General features: G+C 37.2%; 1 protein-coding gene across 1 annotated transcript; it reads left to right on the top strand.

Annotated features, from left to right (window-relative positions):
- The first annotated feature begins 2,123 nt into the window (after positions 1-2,123).
- Positions 2,124-13,819, top strand: syt9a (synaptotagmin IXa). Its single transcript, XM_077713696.1, has 8 exons — positions 2,124-2,236; positions 2,316-2,625; positions 6,808-7,306; positions 7,534-8,089; positions 9,221-9,341; positions 9,442-9,613; positions 9,767-9,896; positions 12,388-13,819. Exons 2-8 carry the CDS (start codon positions 2,478-2,480, stop codon positions 12,454-12,456), a joined length of 1,695 nt encoding a protein of 564 aa, XP_077569822.1. The 5' UTR covers positions 2,124-2,236; positions 2,316-2,477; the 3' UTR covers positions 12,457-13,819.
- Positions 13,820-14,377: the final 558 nt, after the last annotated feature.

Below are 14,377 nucleotides of genomic sequence, written 5' to 3'. Positions count from 1 at the left end.
TGCAGGCGTTGTTCACAACGGTCTTTTAACACTCAGTGAACACTCTGTGGTAAGCATGCTGCATTAGTTCATGACCATGACTCGGAGTTAGAGAGTGAATCAGGAAAATGAAACACCCAGAGAAATGTGCAGATATTCTTTACAATAATCACAGATAACCATTGTTTAATCAACACCACATATTCGAAATATAGCCAAAGATGAATGTTATATTTCGTGTAATGAAATTCAGTGCACTGTCAGAACATGTGAAATCTACAACAGAGGAGTAACAAGAAAAAAAGCACACAGAGTACAGCTCATTAAACGTGCTTAGAGGAAATGTGAGATGGCTTCCATGTTTTTTTCCCCCTTGTGGCATTAAATTCACATCACTCTGTCGGCTCATTCTGTTGAAAAATTACATTGATGAAATGCTGAAGCTATAATCTATTGCAATATACCGTATTTTCACGACTATAAGGCGCACCGCATTATAAGGCGCACCCTCAATGAATGACATTTTTTCCATATATAAGGCGCACTGTATTATAAGGCGCACTGTCTATTTTGGAGAAAATTTAAGACTTTTAAGTGCGTTTTTGTATAAAATCTTGCAGTGGGGGAGGAGCTATATGATGGAAGATTTTGTAGACTAAGATGGCATCTGCATATTTAACAGTATTGTTTCAGTTCAGACGTTTATGTTTTTTTAATATCCGACAGTGTTGTTATTTTGTTTTTGGTTTGCTGTTTTTTCCATATATAAGGCGCACTGGATTATTTTAGGCGCGCTGTCTATTTTGGAGAAAATTTAAGACTTTTAAGTGCGCCTTATAGTCGTGAAAATACGGTAAGCAGGTGAATCTGCACTGCATGAGTACTTGGCAACACAGGAAGTGTGCAGTATTTGAAATTATTGTTTGTTATTATTAAGTGATTCATTTCTCCCCACAAACACTGGCAATGACATGACATGAACTATAGCAATCAATCAATTGAAACTAAAACCCAAGAAAAACATCAAAAACGTATGTCCTCATGAGAACCTGTTTAGTATTTGATAGGTATACACTTAGACGACAATTCCCTGCTGCTTTTAATAAAAGCCACACATTGAGCCTATCAGATTTTCAACTCAAGTGTGATGATATGCGCTTTGAGACCACATGGAGTTCATCATATCATTACTTGTCAATCAGGGAAATGTTATTCAATGAAGCAGAAATTTACTGAGCATGTCTTTTGAATGATTTATTTATCAGCTGCATGAATGTTTGCGACTCAACAACAGAGTTTTTAGTCTGAAATATTGTCATTGATCATCCATTCAGTGCATCTGATTGTTATTTTTTCTGCATCATTTTCCTGTTCTTAACTCTTGCACATACGATTGCACAGTACCGTAGACTGAATTTTTTTTTTTTTGGCTCTGTTGGTGGCTGCCTACCATTCTAGAATGTAATCAACCCTCACCCATAATCTTATGAGATAAGCATCAGTTAACCCCTCTCCCCCACGAACTCTCAGGAAGAAACGTTAGTAAAATTGTAAGTAATTCCCCCACACCTCATTCTCACGTGAACTGAATTTACGGATGGTGGATGCAGATGTAATAGTACTGCTCCTTCATCTAAATATAACTGATTTCATAATTCATACACTGTAGAATAAATTAAGCATCACATTGCGTGTCATTTTTGGAACTTCAGCAGCTTTGAAATTACATAGATTGTCATCATCTAATTAGTCCATACACTCCTATATGATCCAAAGTATTAAAAATCATATTTTTGATTGATTTTCATGATACAGTATATCAACTCTAGAATGGCAATTTCAAAATAAAATAGAAGTGGAAGCTTTAGAGTTTCCGTTTTGTAACTTGGAATTTCTTTTTTATATAGAGTCAAAATTTTCCCAATCAGACTTGTAATCTGAATATTTAGCATGTAAAGACATTTGCAGGTAGGGGATGACTGTATTTGTTTTTGAAACAAAATATTTTACCTAATGAAGTAAAAATACAAGATTTCCCAAGTAATAAGTGGCTCATGTGTGCAAGCATGTTAACCCATGACTGTAGATAGTACTCCACTTTCCCATTAAGACGAACACATCGTATGGTGGTGCACCGCTCCCCGGGTAGGCGCGCGCACGTTTCAGGACCACGGACAGCGTGCCACGCCGCAGTATCAATGCGTGGATTCAACCGGTGGCTTTCCAGAGTGCGGCGAAGAGTGACGGTCACAAACGAGTGAGCCAGACGCACGCGATGCGTTTATTGCTCACGTGGGGCTCACGCCGATCGCTTTTTGGCTGACTTTTATTTTTAGAGTGAGGCTTTCGTTTGCGATCCTCCATTGCGTGGGTAGGCGTGCCGCCGGATGAGTGCTCGGCTGGGTTGCGTGGTAAAGCTGAGTGGAAAGACAGCGGTCTCCTGCTGCGCCTGTGGTGCCTCCGAGAGAGCATCCTTGATTTAAGGATGCTGATGGGAAATGCCTGGAGACAGAGATGACGAGATTTGTCAAAAGGCACTCGAACTCCTCTCAGATCTTTGTTCCAGAGGGGAAGTGCAGAGCGAAAACTGCCTGGATTTCATTTACTATTTCCGTGATTTGGCCAGGCCACGCTACACAGACTCAGGTGAGAAAAGACCTCCATATTGCAATTAAATGTTATGTGTATTATCCCACAGTTTGACATGTTAGTTTGCACATGTTTCTCCTAACAAAAAAAATCACTCATTCATTGATGTTCTTTCCTTTCTCTTTTTAACGGATTACAGAATGTAGGGTCATTTTCTCAGTGAATTTTTATTGTACTGTAATGGGATAATACCAATCTCATTATTCCAACATGTTACTGGTAACTATACACTGGAGGGTGACAAATGTTCCTTCCTGCCTGTCTGCATGATTCTGCTTACAGAAAAGCCACAGTAATGATATTGTAAAAGTTAGATTTGTGTGTATTTGAGTGTTTAATCAAAATAGGTTTATCAGTGGACAGCACTGAACTTGATGAAATATGTTGCAAAGGGGAAAAATGGATTTGTGCTTTTCTTGAAGATAACACAGTTAATGTACACGTGTGTAGAAGGCACATTTCAAGCACCCTCCGTGTGCGCGTGCACCTAAGACAGAGTAAGGTGGAGATCAGTGCAAATTCCCATGTGTAACAAGTCTTATACTTAGTGATTATCTGGATTTTATTTTCTCCACATTCTCCGCTTCATCATACTTGAAGAACAGATATGGCAAAAATAGGAAAGAATTGTCTAATGATGACAGATTAACATGATATGGAATCAATTTTAACAAAAAGGAATTGGGCAACATTTGCAAAACTGCTTCCTGAGGAAATACATTATTGGGTGGAATGTCTTTCGACTGAGGCAAGACCCATAAATTACTCCCCTGGAACTGTAAGGACAATGATGGATTAAGTGCTAGTTACGATTTACTTTACCTATTTGGCACTCGGGATTTCACATGTTGAGGAGAAAGGTTTAATTCACCTCAACAACTGTTATCTTGGAGTTCGATGATTAGTCCAATTGGGTTTATTATTGCACTTTGTACCTTGAGAGACCAGCTGTGTATTTCCATTACCAGTCAACAGTCATTTAATACAAGATGAAAAAAAAACAATCTTATATTATTGTTTGTCCATCTCATATCGTGGCAGAATACACGAGAAAACCTTTCAAATTTCAATATCCTATGTTTGCCATCAGACATGAGTTACATTTGTTTGGGAACTACATTCTTAACTCAAAAACATTGAACGTCAAACCATGAATTCTCTCTAGAATGAACCGAGATGCTCATAACCTTTTCCAGCCTTTCCTGCTGTGAATTCGTGTTGAAATGACAAGCAAGAAAATCTTCCATGAGTACTGTTACTAACAGCAAAATAAGTGTCTTTTTTCCCTCACAGGGTATTGGAAATAGGCTTCTAAATATTGTCAGATTTTTTATATTCTGGTGTGGTATTGAGTTGGTCACCTTGGTCAAGGAAATAACCAGCATTAAAACTTCAGCTAAAGTCTTTTTAGCATGACCCACGATTCAAAAGTCTAGTTTTGGATGTGGTTGTGTTTCTATAGTTTGAAGCATACATACCTATCACAAAGAAGGCCTCTTCAGACAAATAAGAGCTCAAGAGGCCGACATTCTCAAAGATTGCCTTTTCAGCACGAGGGTGCCTCCTACACTGCTCCATCTTTGAAGGCTATGAGGATCTAAAATTACTTCACTGTCTTTGTTGTTACCCAGAATCCTTCCTGATGCCAATAGATTGTTCTCATGCTCTCTGGCAGCCTGCCTATTTGACATTGTCTTCACACGACATGTCTCTCTATTCGTCTTCATTTCTTTTCCAAATCTCACATACTGTGGTTGGTATTCACAGGATCTCTGAGTTCAGAAACAACTCTTTGTGTGCCGTTAGTGTGAGAAGCCTTCAAATGGTGCCCACACACGAAACATCTAGACATGCACAAAAGGTCTTGCTCTCACAGGCCACTGCAATTTAGCAGAGCAAAATGGCCTTATCTAATCTTCACATGATGAAGTTTAACTCTCTGCTTTTGGTTACTCAATGACATTTTATGTCTTCATCATTTCTAAAGTAAAACTTCAAATCTTGATCCATAACCAAGATTTTCTTAAGAATGGAGGAAATTATCTAAATTTCCAAATACTGTTCAATGTTAGTACACTGGCTCAAGTTTACTATACATTTGAATGTGATTGGTTAATTCTAACACACTGAATACAGCCACTTCAACAGTTAAGATAGCATGTCGACATTTACTCACAAAGTATTTCCGGGCTTTGTTTATATTTGCCCTCCATTAGGATTTTTTTTCGGTATAATTATCAGCTTTCCAATTGAGGGCTATTTCAAAAAAACTGATTTATATAGCTATTATAAAAAAATAAATAAATATATAGCATCAAAGATGTGTCAACATTCTATATGCTCTGTATCTAAGTTCCAGAACTTGGGTCACTAAAAACGTAATTGATACCAAACTATACATTGTCCTCCTCCTCTTTTCCCTGCAGTACTTAGAAAACAACCTCAATTATCTGCTTTTTATTCCTGTTTGTTTTATGGTCTGCTTTCGTTTACATGTGTGGCTGTTTATCTAACAATGGCCAAGAGTAAGTAGTGACGATATCAATGCGAAAAGTTAAAACTCATCAAGGCGAGATGCATCGTTTTATTCTTCTTCTTCTCTTCACCCCTAATATAATGCACGGCCGCAATGCCATGAGCATTTGAAAGTTCCACCTGGCTATGATTGATTATATCTCTCCATCAAACACAAGGTAACCATCAATTTGACCCATTTCGAAGACATGGAGAACATCATCAAGACATCACTGCTGATAATTATTTGAGAATTCTTCCAGTAGAGCATGAAGCCACGGAAGATCAGGCTGGGATAGTGCGTTAAGATCCTTGGGGATTTCTTCAAGGGGGAAAACATGTTTTCGGTAGTCTTCATTTGAAACATCAAACATATTTTATTGACCTACATTGAAGAAAAAGTTAGGAATTATGAATAATGAATAAATGGGTTTCCTAATACCCAATAATATAACCGATACAGGTGTTTAGAGTTTATCCAAACTTGTGCATGCGGTTTAATGTTTCAATACAGTTGCACATTGCAAACATTCAAAGGTTAAATATAACTTTCAATTTTGTTTGATTGTTCACTATGATTATAACCATTTGTCCTTTGACTTATGACCTGGCACATTGATGGTTTTATACAAATAAATGACAAAACTTTAGCTCTTTGGAATCTATTGGCTTTATTCAGCAACCACATGCAGCGGAGCCAAGACACGATCTGAGTTCAAGTCTGCCTCACTGCCCTCCCACAGAACGAGGCACACCGAGCCAATAATAGTTATTGCCTATGATACAGCAGACTTATATCGTTAAAAACCTGCACAGCTCCAAGCACACAAAAAAACTAGTATGAGGTCAGTAGCCATTTACTTGCCACCTTGGTTTCCCTAATCACCAGATAGAGAAGCCATCTTCCATTTCTTCTGCTTCTCAACAGTTGTTGCCGGGCAACAGTTGAGTCCTGCGCATGCAGATTAAAATTGTAATAAAACAAAATCAAGAGCGTTATTTATTTGATGCAAAATATTAATTAAATAACAATGCTTGTGAGTCCCAGAGAAGATAGTCTTCTAAGAGCCATTGAAAGAGTAATAATCAGGAAATTAGTATGTTAACATTGTTAGAAAATTAATGCTTACTGTGGGTCTAGAGGTAATTTGCCTTTAAAAAACATGATTATGGACTTGAAACCATAACTCAAGATGAAAAAAAATGACTAGCCACCGGAGAGGTGATGTACTGCATTGTTGTATTATGCACTGATTTAAAGTCTGACTATATTTGGGCACAGTTGATGTTGCATGCTTTTTTTGCATCTATGCATGTAAGTAAACGTGCGAAATCCATTATCACTTGACAAAAATGTGAAAACATTTAACTTGGTGAGATTTACACTCTAGATGATAAGTAAGAGTAAAGATAATCCCTGGTAATCTCATTAAGTACTTGCAGTATTGTGATTATAAATGTCTGTGCCTGAAGAACAGAATTTATATTTGGAAAAAATAATGTTGTGACACACAAAATGGGTAGGCTACATCCCATAAAAACTCCAGTACTTTGTCACGTCAGAGTTTTTCAAATTCATATTTAGGATTTGTTAGCCCTTCATGTGAGACGTGTTCGTAAAGCTCAATCTTGTTCAATTTCTCTTACTTTTTACTGTGTTTACAGATGTCTCGGTGAGTCTGCTATCATTAGTGGTGACAGCCTGTGGTTTGGCTCTCTTTGGGGTCTCCCTGTTTGTGTCTTGGAAGCTTTGCTGGATACCATGGCGAGAACGTGGTCTGTCACCCACGACCAAGGAGCCTCACGGCGGGCACCTCAACCCCGCCATGAGCCCTTTGCCCTCACAGCCTGTTCCCAGGCAGCCGGTCTATACGGCCGTGGACCCGCCGGTCCTCACCCGCCGTGAGTCGTCCCAATGTTCTATCGCCAAGGAGCCCACTCCCATGGCATCGGTTGTATCTGTGGAGGCACCGGTTACTCCCGTGTCTCCTCCTCCTATTGCTCTGGCTGCACCAGAGGCATCCATGAAGATCAGTCACACTTCACCGGACATTCCACTGGACGCCCAGGAAAAGAGCCATGAAAACAGGGTTCACACTAATCCTCGGATTCAGAGGCAGACTACAGAACCCCCACCCTCTGGGCACCCCATGTCAGAAATTGGGTCAGTAAGTTATATTTCATAATATAGCTCATTGGATACGGGAAAATCAAATGAATGATACATGAATGTTGATTAAAAAAATCCAGGCAGTAGGAGGTGGGTATTTATGAGGATGTGCTAATTTGTGAGGATCTATATTAGGACTCTTATGACTTGGCAGAGGAATACTACACTTGGCCTCCACTCAACTATAATTTTCACTGTTGCTATTTTTTTTTTGTCTACAGTCAGGGCTCAATACGCCGGCATATGAATCTGTCAAACCCAGATTTCAACGTTGCCCAATTCCAAAGGCAGGATTCACTCACCGGAATGGGACTGGGCCTTGGACGCCTCAAACCTGAGCTCTATAAACAACGTTCTTTTGAAGGGGATGACGGAAGTCACAGAGGCAGAGGGTGTGGGTGCCTTCACCTTATCCTTAAGTTTGACTGTGACCTGGAGCAGTTGATTGTTAAGATCCACAGAGCTGAGGACCTCCCAGCTAAGGACTTCTCCGGAACCTCTGACCCTTATGTCAAGATCTACTTACTGCCTGATCGGATGACCAAGCATCAGACCAAAGTGCATCGCAAAACGCTAAACCCTGTGTTTGATGAGGTTTTCCTGTTTCCTGTGGCCTACTCAGAGCTTCCCTCACGTAAGCTGCACTTCAGCGTCTATGACTTTGACCGATTTTCACGCCATGACATTATCGGCCAAGTGGTTGTGGACAACTTCCTAGATCTGGTAGATTTCCCAAGGGAAACAAAGCTCTGCCGGGAAATCAAATATGTCTCAACGGTGAGTAATTAAATCTTTTAAAAATGAGCCTCTAGGAATTAATTTTTTTTTCAACTGATCTGAAAAAAAATGACAATTAATTATTTTTATGGTAACAACGGCCATTTCAATACATTATGATATATATAATATATATTGCACCTTCTCCTTTGTCTCACTGAAAAAAAAGAGAAAAATATATCCCCTATATGTAAAAGATCTTATTGAAATTACTACTTTAAAAAATTCACTACATGGTACAATGGGTGAATTCTATGTCTTAAAACACATTTGCAGCATTTTCTATCAACACTACTTTACACTTACTTTAGAAAAAATACAGGCAAATAATAAAAAAAAACAATAAAGTGCTGGATTTTTCTGCATGCTTTAGTCGTAATATGTGTAACATAAACTTATTTTTATTATATTCGACATCCAAAACCTGCACATTTTATGTCAACATTTGCATACTGTACGGAGACACATGCAACACCAGTAATGTTAATCAATTTTTGCGCAAGCACTGATGACTGCCAGCGGGACCTATAGTTGTCGTTCTATTAATTTTACTGGGTGAAGCCTGCTGATTTTCATTGCACCACATATGTCATATATTTTTTCCCAATAACCTATTGCCTGTTGTTTACTTTAGCATCAATAATAAAAGGGCTTATCCAATCATGGTAGTGATGAAGTTATTTTATCAGTGCATCTAAAAGCGACTTTATGGGATATTGATTTTGACAATATTGATTTGTATACAAAATCCCACCAATTTATGGGTTGCCTTTGGATGCTGTCATTTGACCCCATATTGATTGTTAATCAGGGCTACAACACAATGGCATGTGTAAGTGGCATGCAATTAACTCTCTGCTATGCCTCAATCATATCTCCATTGGTTTTCCTTTTCAATCCTGAAAGCTTAACTCAGTCATCAGATGGCTGTGAAGTGGTTGGATACTTGAGGTTGGCAAGACGGTACAGAATGATGAATGAATGTATAAATAAGACAGGATTGTCTTGGTTATACGGCTATGTGCACTTAGTCCATGCCATTAAATCAACAGTAAAAAAAGCAACATTATTTTGCCTTGTATTTATTATCAATGCAATGAGTACTAAAATGTGATTTATATTTGTTTTCAGGATAACGTGGACCTGGGGGATCTAATGTTTTCTCTGTGTTATTTGCCAACGGCCGGGAGACTGACCATCACAATGATAAAGGCTCGAAATCTAAAGGCCATGGATATCACCGGTGCATCTGGTAATTAAACATCTATGCCTGTTCAAGTCTTGTAGTCCTGAGATTTCACGAGTCCTGAATTTGTTTAAATATTTCTTTTTTTCCCCCCTCAAACCACCAGATCCATATGTGAAGGTTTCGCTTATGTGCGACAGCCGGAGACTGAAAAAGCGGAAAACTTCCACAAAGAGGAACACTTTGAACCCAGTCTATAACGAGGCCATTGTTTTTGATGTTCCCCCTGAGAATATAGAGCAAATCAGCTTGTTGATTGCAGTGATGGATTACGACCGGTTAGAAATTCCTTTCAACATTATTTCCTGCTTTTGACTACTGGAAAGCTTTTTAAACAAAATACAACAGTGGTCGTTATTCACATTCAAATACTTGCGAATATTGCAGTGCAGTAGGTATCAATATCTCTTCTCTTACTTCTGTCTGCACAGAGTTGGTCATAATGAGGTCATCGGTGTGTGCCGAGTTGGCAACGATGCAGACAACCTTGGTCGCGACCACTGGAGTGAAATGCTCACCTACCCCCGAAAACCTGTTGCCCACTGGCATCCTCTTGTTGAGGTCTCTCATCTCATTTTCTGAACCGCTTCATCCTCATGCCTAGGCTCGTCCTATCCATTATTGTTACGTCCAGGTTGCGACGTCGAGCGTGGAATACAGAAGCAGTCAAGGGATGTGTGCGTGGTGTGCTCTAACAAAACTTTTAATAAAACGTGGCAGGGGTATCAAGAAAATAAAATGACTTAGAATCAAATAACAAAATCAAACCTGACGGGAAGAGATGGGGAGACGAGGTAAATTGAACATGGCGGGGTAACTTGGCACAAAGTAAACAAAGATCCTACAATGACTCACAAACACAGGGTTTAAATAGACAGACACAGGTTTATTATAATTAGGAACACTGGGTAACAGCTGGGGGAGCAAGCGGCAGAGAAACGACAGGTGAACACAATGGACAATCAATCGGAAAGGACACACAGGGAAACAAGTATAACTAAACCAACCAAAATGCCAACTAACTCTAACAATTATGACTCTGATTCGAGATAGGTTGGATATCAATCACCATCTATTGTAAGCAAAGAATAAAAATGCTAGTGTGAAACCTGAACATGCAAAAGACAGTATTCTAATTGTGTATAAAAGATTGGGCTTCATAATATAGACACTTTATTTGGGAATGTAGATGCTAAGTCTTTTAGCTCCATTAATGGTATATTTTTGAAGTGGCCAGTGAGTTTATATTTTCTCAATGCAGAAATGGCCCAAATGAAATAAATTGGAACCTTGGCTTGGTGGAATTATTTTGGAGTTTAGCCTCAGGGATCGCAGTTTCAAGTGTTTTGGCTCTAGGGAGACAGCTTGAAGTGAGCAAAAAAAAAAAAAAGCTCTCTCTGCCAGGGTTGGCTTTAATTCTTGAGACCATGCCTTTGAATTAATTATCTGCAAAATCTAGGAAGTCTTTTGTCACACGTAAAAGAGGGCATTAAGAGAATTCACCGCCTCATTAACTTCCTTAATGAGAAAGGGTACACTGCTGGTCAAATTCTATTGTCACTGAATGGTGGCAAGTGGTCCCAAGTGCAGAGAAAAATAGACATGAACTTTGTTTCTTAGACAGAACTTTTCATTTTCTGAAAATTACTCAGAAATACTGCGATTCTTTTAAAAATGCCAACCCATAATGAACCAAAGAGTCTATTAATTGTTGGGCTGTTACATCAAATCACAGTGATTCAAATATACAAGCCTATTTACCATGTCAAAACTATACTTTAAATTTTGATGAGACGAGGGTATGCGAATGGGTTTTTTGCTGCATTTTATAATATAGAAAGTGCCAAGTTATGCTTGATAACTATTGAACCTTTGAAAGAATTTTCTTCCAGCATATTTTGCTCCAATCTCCCATTGCACAATTCTGTTGGCATTTAAATTGAGTGATTTCACATTATTTCTTCCCCTGGTTTTGAATGCTAGACCTAGAATGACTAAGAGATTGGCGGAAATGTCATGATCTCATTGCAACATCATCACCTTACCTGACATTCATAGTCTCAAATTTGAGAAAAAGCAAGGGAAATAGTTGAGAAAAAGTAGTAGCTCATTTATTTGAAAGAGACAGAGTACACTCAATTGAGCTTAAATCCTTGGGATGCCATTAAAATTTGGTTCTTTTATTGAAGTGGATCATAAAATGAGCAAAACAACCATTTCAAAAAAATCAATAAATGAAAAGAGACTCATGTAAGGCAATTAGTTTGAATTCTTACCTCTTCCCATTTAGTTCGCTAAAATAGAGTAAAAAATGGTGTAGAGAAAAGTAACAAACAGATAAGAAGTTAGTTTAGTTCAGCTCAAAGAAACCAGTTGAGACAATGATCTCAACATCGTTAAAGCATTCTCATGTTTTGACTATCAAAGAGCCTTGCTTGCTCTACTTGTGCCAGTTACGTCATTTTAAATTGTTATCAGAAATTTCCTTTGGAATCTCACAGTGGGAAACTAATGAGAGCGAAAAAGGAAGACATAGCCTTGTCATGATTTGACCTAAGGCAAGAAGAGATGGATTTTTTTCCACTTGATTTGCAACTAACTTTCCATGAGCAGGTGACATGGCTGGTAATAGAAAATGCATGAAGAGAAGTGCAATTACCATCATTGTCACACTTTGAATTAAAAATCGTAGGGACATAAGAAACATTATTGTTTTGTGTCAATTTCCATCTAATTGGAAGTAAAGGGCTTCTTTTTTTTACACCATCTTTAACAATGTAAAAAAAGTTCCAATACTGAGGTCAGTTCATATTAGATTTCATACTGTTTGTTGACTTGAATCTACCATAATGAAAACAAGGTTCATCATTATGGGAAGGCAAATTTTAGCTCATGTTGAAATTTAAAAAAATAGAAACAGACCCAACATGAAAACCTAATTTAAGCAAAAACAATATCTTTGAGTCATGCATAATCTTTGGGGAACACTGTATATGTTTGACTAAAAATACCAAAAATCTTATTGATTTCATACTGTGCTTTTTTTTTGCAGTACCAGGGGACAACAGGTAATAGTCAAGCAGGATCCTGTAATTCTCTGAAGGTACCGCCTTCTCCATAACCAGAATAACATTTTATGTAACATCTGGACGGACCTTGTGCTGCTGTGGATTACTACATGTACACGATGGCGAGAATAGAGCAGCAGTCCAAGGTATTTCAGGATGGAACAACACAACTGGATCAGTTGCATGTTGAATGATCACATTGATGTATGTTTCCTTTTCTATAATGTCCCATGGGGAAAAAAAAAAAAAAAACAAGTATATGCAGACATTTACTGTCTGATTTACTGGGTTTACACGAGTCACTGTTTCATATTGTCCTGTTACTTGTCTTTATTTGCGGTGAATCTGTAATTGCACAATGTACTTTACAACCAGTCAAACTGCCTTCCTCCTCTTTGATTTGGTGATGATTGGTGCATGGGTCTTGCTTGTTGGGATATCTCTCCCTTGTGTGTTTATCCGTTTGTTTGTGTTTTCCTCTACATTGAGCCTATTGTGTGTTGTTCTGTTCGTTGATGTGCAGTGGAAGTTGACTTCTTGAGAAAGTTATTGTTAGTAGGGAAAAAATGGATAAATATTGTCGGTAAATATGAGTGAAACAAAAATAGCCATCATCCAATTTTGCCAGAAGCATTTCACTTTTTAAAAGTTGATCCTTTTTTTCAATCGAAGGTAAATTGCTTCTACATTTTCTGCTTTTATCAGATCGAAGAAAAAAAATTACTTTGTGTAATTTTGCAAGCAAAAAAAGTATATTACGAGCAAATGTATCACAACAATAGATTAACTAGTGCAGCAGCACATTGTTTGACTGTTTAGCATCAATATAGGTACTCTTCAGGGCCACCGTACATAGGCAATAGCAGAGGCTTTTTTGGATGTGGCAGTTGCGAAGCAGATTGGGAAATTTTTCAGGTTCATTTAACCCAAAATCTGAAAAAAAAACACATTACATATCACACACTAATAAAGCTTTCCCTTGCAGTGCGCCATCAGATAAATTTCACCCTTGACACAGTTGAAGCAATTAATTGTGTTCTTCATAAATTGTGATGTCGTTAAACTCCAAAATGGCTGCTTCATGAAAGACTTGTGATATGATTCTTATTTGCATGCAAACATGAAATGGTTAAAGGTTATCCAGTTTTTGTTCCTATCGAAAATGAAAAGGGATCTTAGTTTTTCGCATTATAGTTACTTCTAGGATGACTGCATATGATTGGACATCAAAGCATTCTTCATTTCGTCCAATTTCTATTCATGTGGCCTAAAAAAATGTTCTTTTATTACTTAAAATGTTCCGAGATTGCAAACTCTCTCTTCCGTGCCTATGTGGATGTTAGTATTAGGCTAGTGCTGTTGTTTTACTTGTTTAACAGTAAGCAGTGACAATAAAGCATTGTGACTGCAATCAGATGACTTTCCTTCCTTTGTATACATAGATACTAGACACTCATATTTTGGGTTGGATGTATTCCATTTATTTTTATAATGTCAAAAATATTGACTGCTCATAAAAAACAACCTGATGCTGAATTTAAAACTTTTAACTAAAATTATTGACAGTGTAAAATATCAACCAGATACAGATGCACATTAAAATTGAGTCCTATGATAAGCCTAAGAATAAAAATATTCTTCCCTTTCAAAACTGCAGAATCCCAGAAAATGTACAAACAATATATATATATATATATATATATATATATATATATATATATATATATATATATATATATATATATATATATATATATATATATATATATATATATATATATATATATATATATATATATATATATATATATATATATATATATATATATATATATATATATATATATATATATATATATATATATATATATATATATATATATATATATATATATATATATATATATATATATATATATATATATATATATATATATATATATATATATATATGATGTTAAGCTGTCATGACTT

Source organism: Stigmatopora nigra, chromosome 3 (assembly GCF_051989575.1).
Source record: "Stigmatopora nigra isolate UIUO_SnigA chromosome 3, RoL_Snig_1.1, whole genome shotgun sequence".
Classification (NCBI taxonomy): domain Eukaryota; kingdom Metazoa; phylum Chordata; class Actinopteri; order Syngnathiformes; family Syngnathidae; genus Stigmatopora; species Stigmatopora nigra.
The sequence above is the reverse complement of the archived record's forward strand: the minus strand, read 5'-3'. Positions and strand labels throughout refer to the sequence as shown.

Coding starts and splice junctions, on each gene's coding strand:
- syt9a (XM_077713696.1), top strand. CDS start 2,478: ATGCCTGGAGACAGAGATGACGAGATTTGTCAAAAGGCACTCGAACTC. Junction 9,342..9,441: donor GGATATCACCGGTGCATCTG/GTAATTAAACAT, acceptor TCAAACCACCAG/ATCCATATGTGAAGGTTTCG. Junction 9,897..12,387: donor ACTGGCATCCTCTTGTTGAG/GTCTCTCATCTC, acceptor TTTTTTTTGCAG/TACCAGGGGACAACAGGTAA.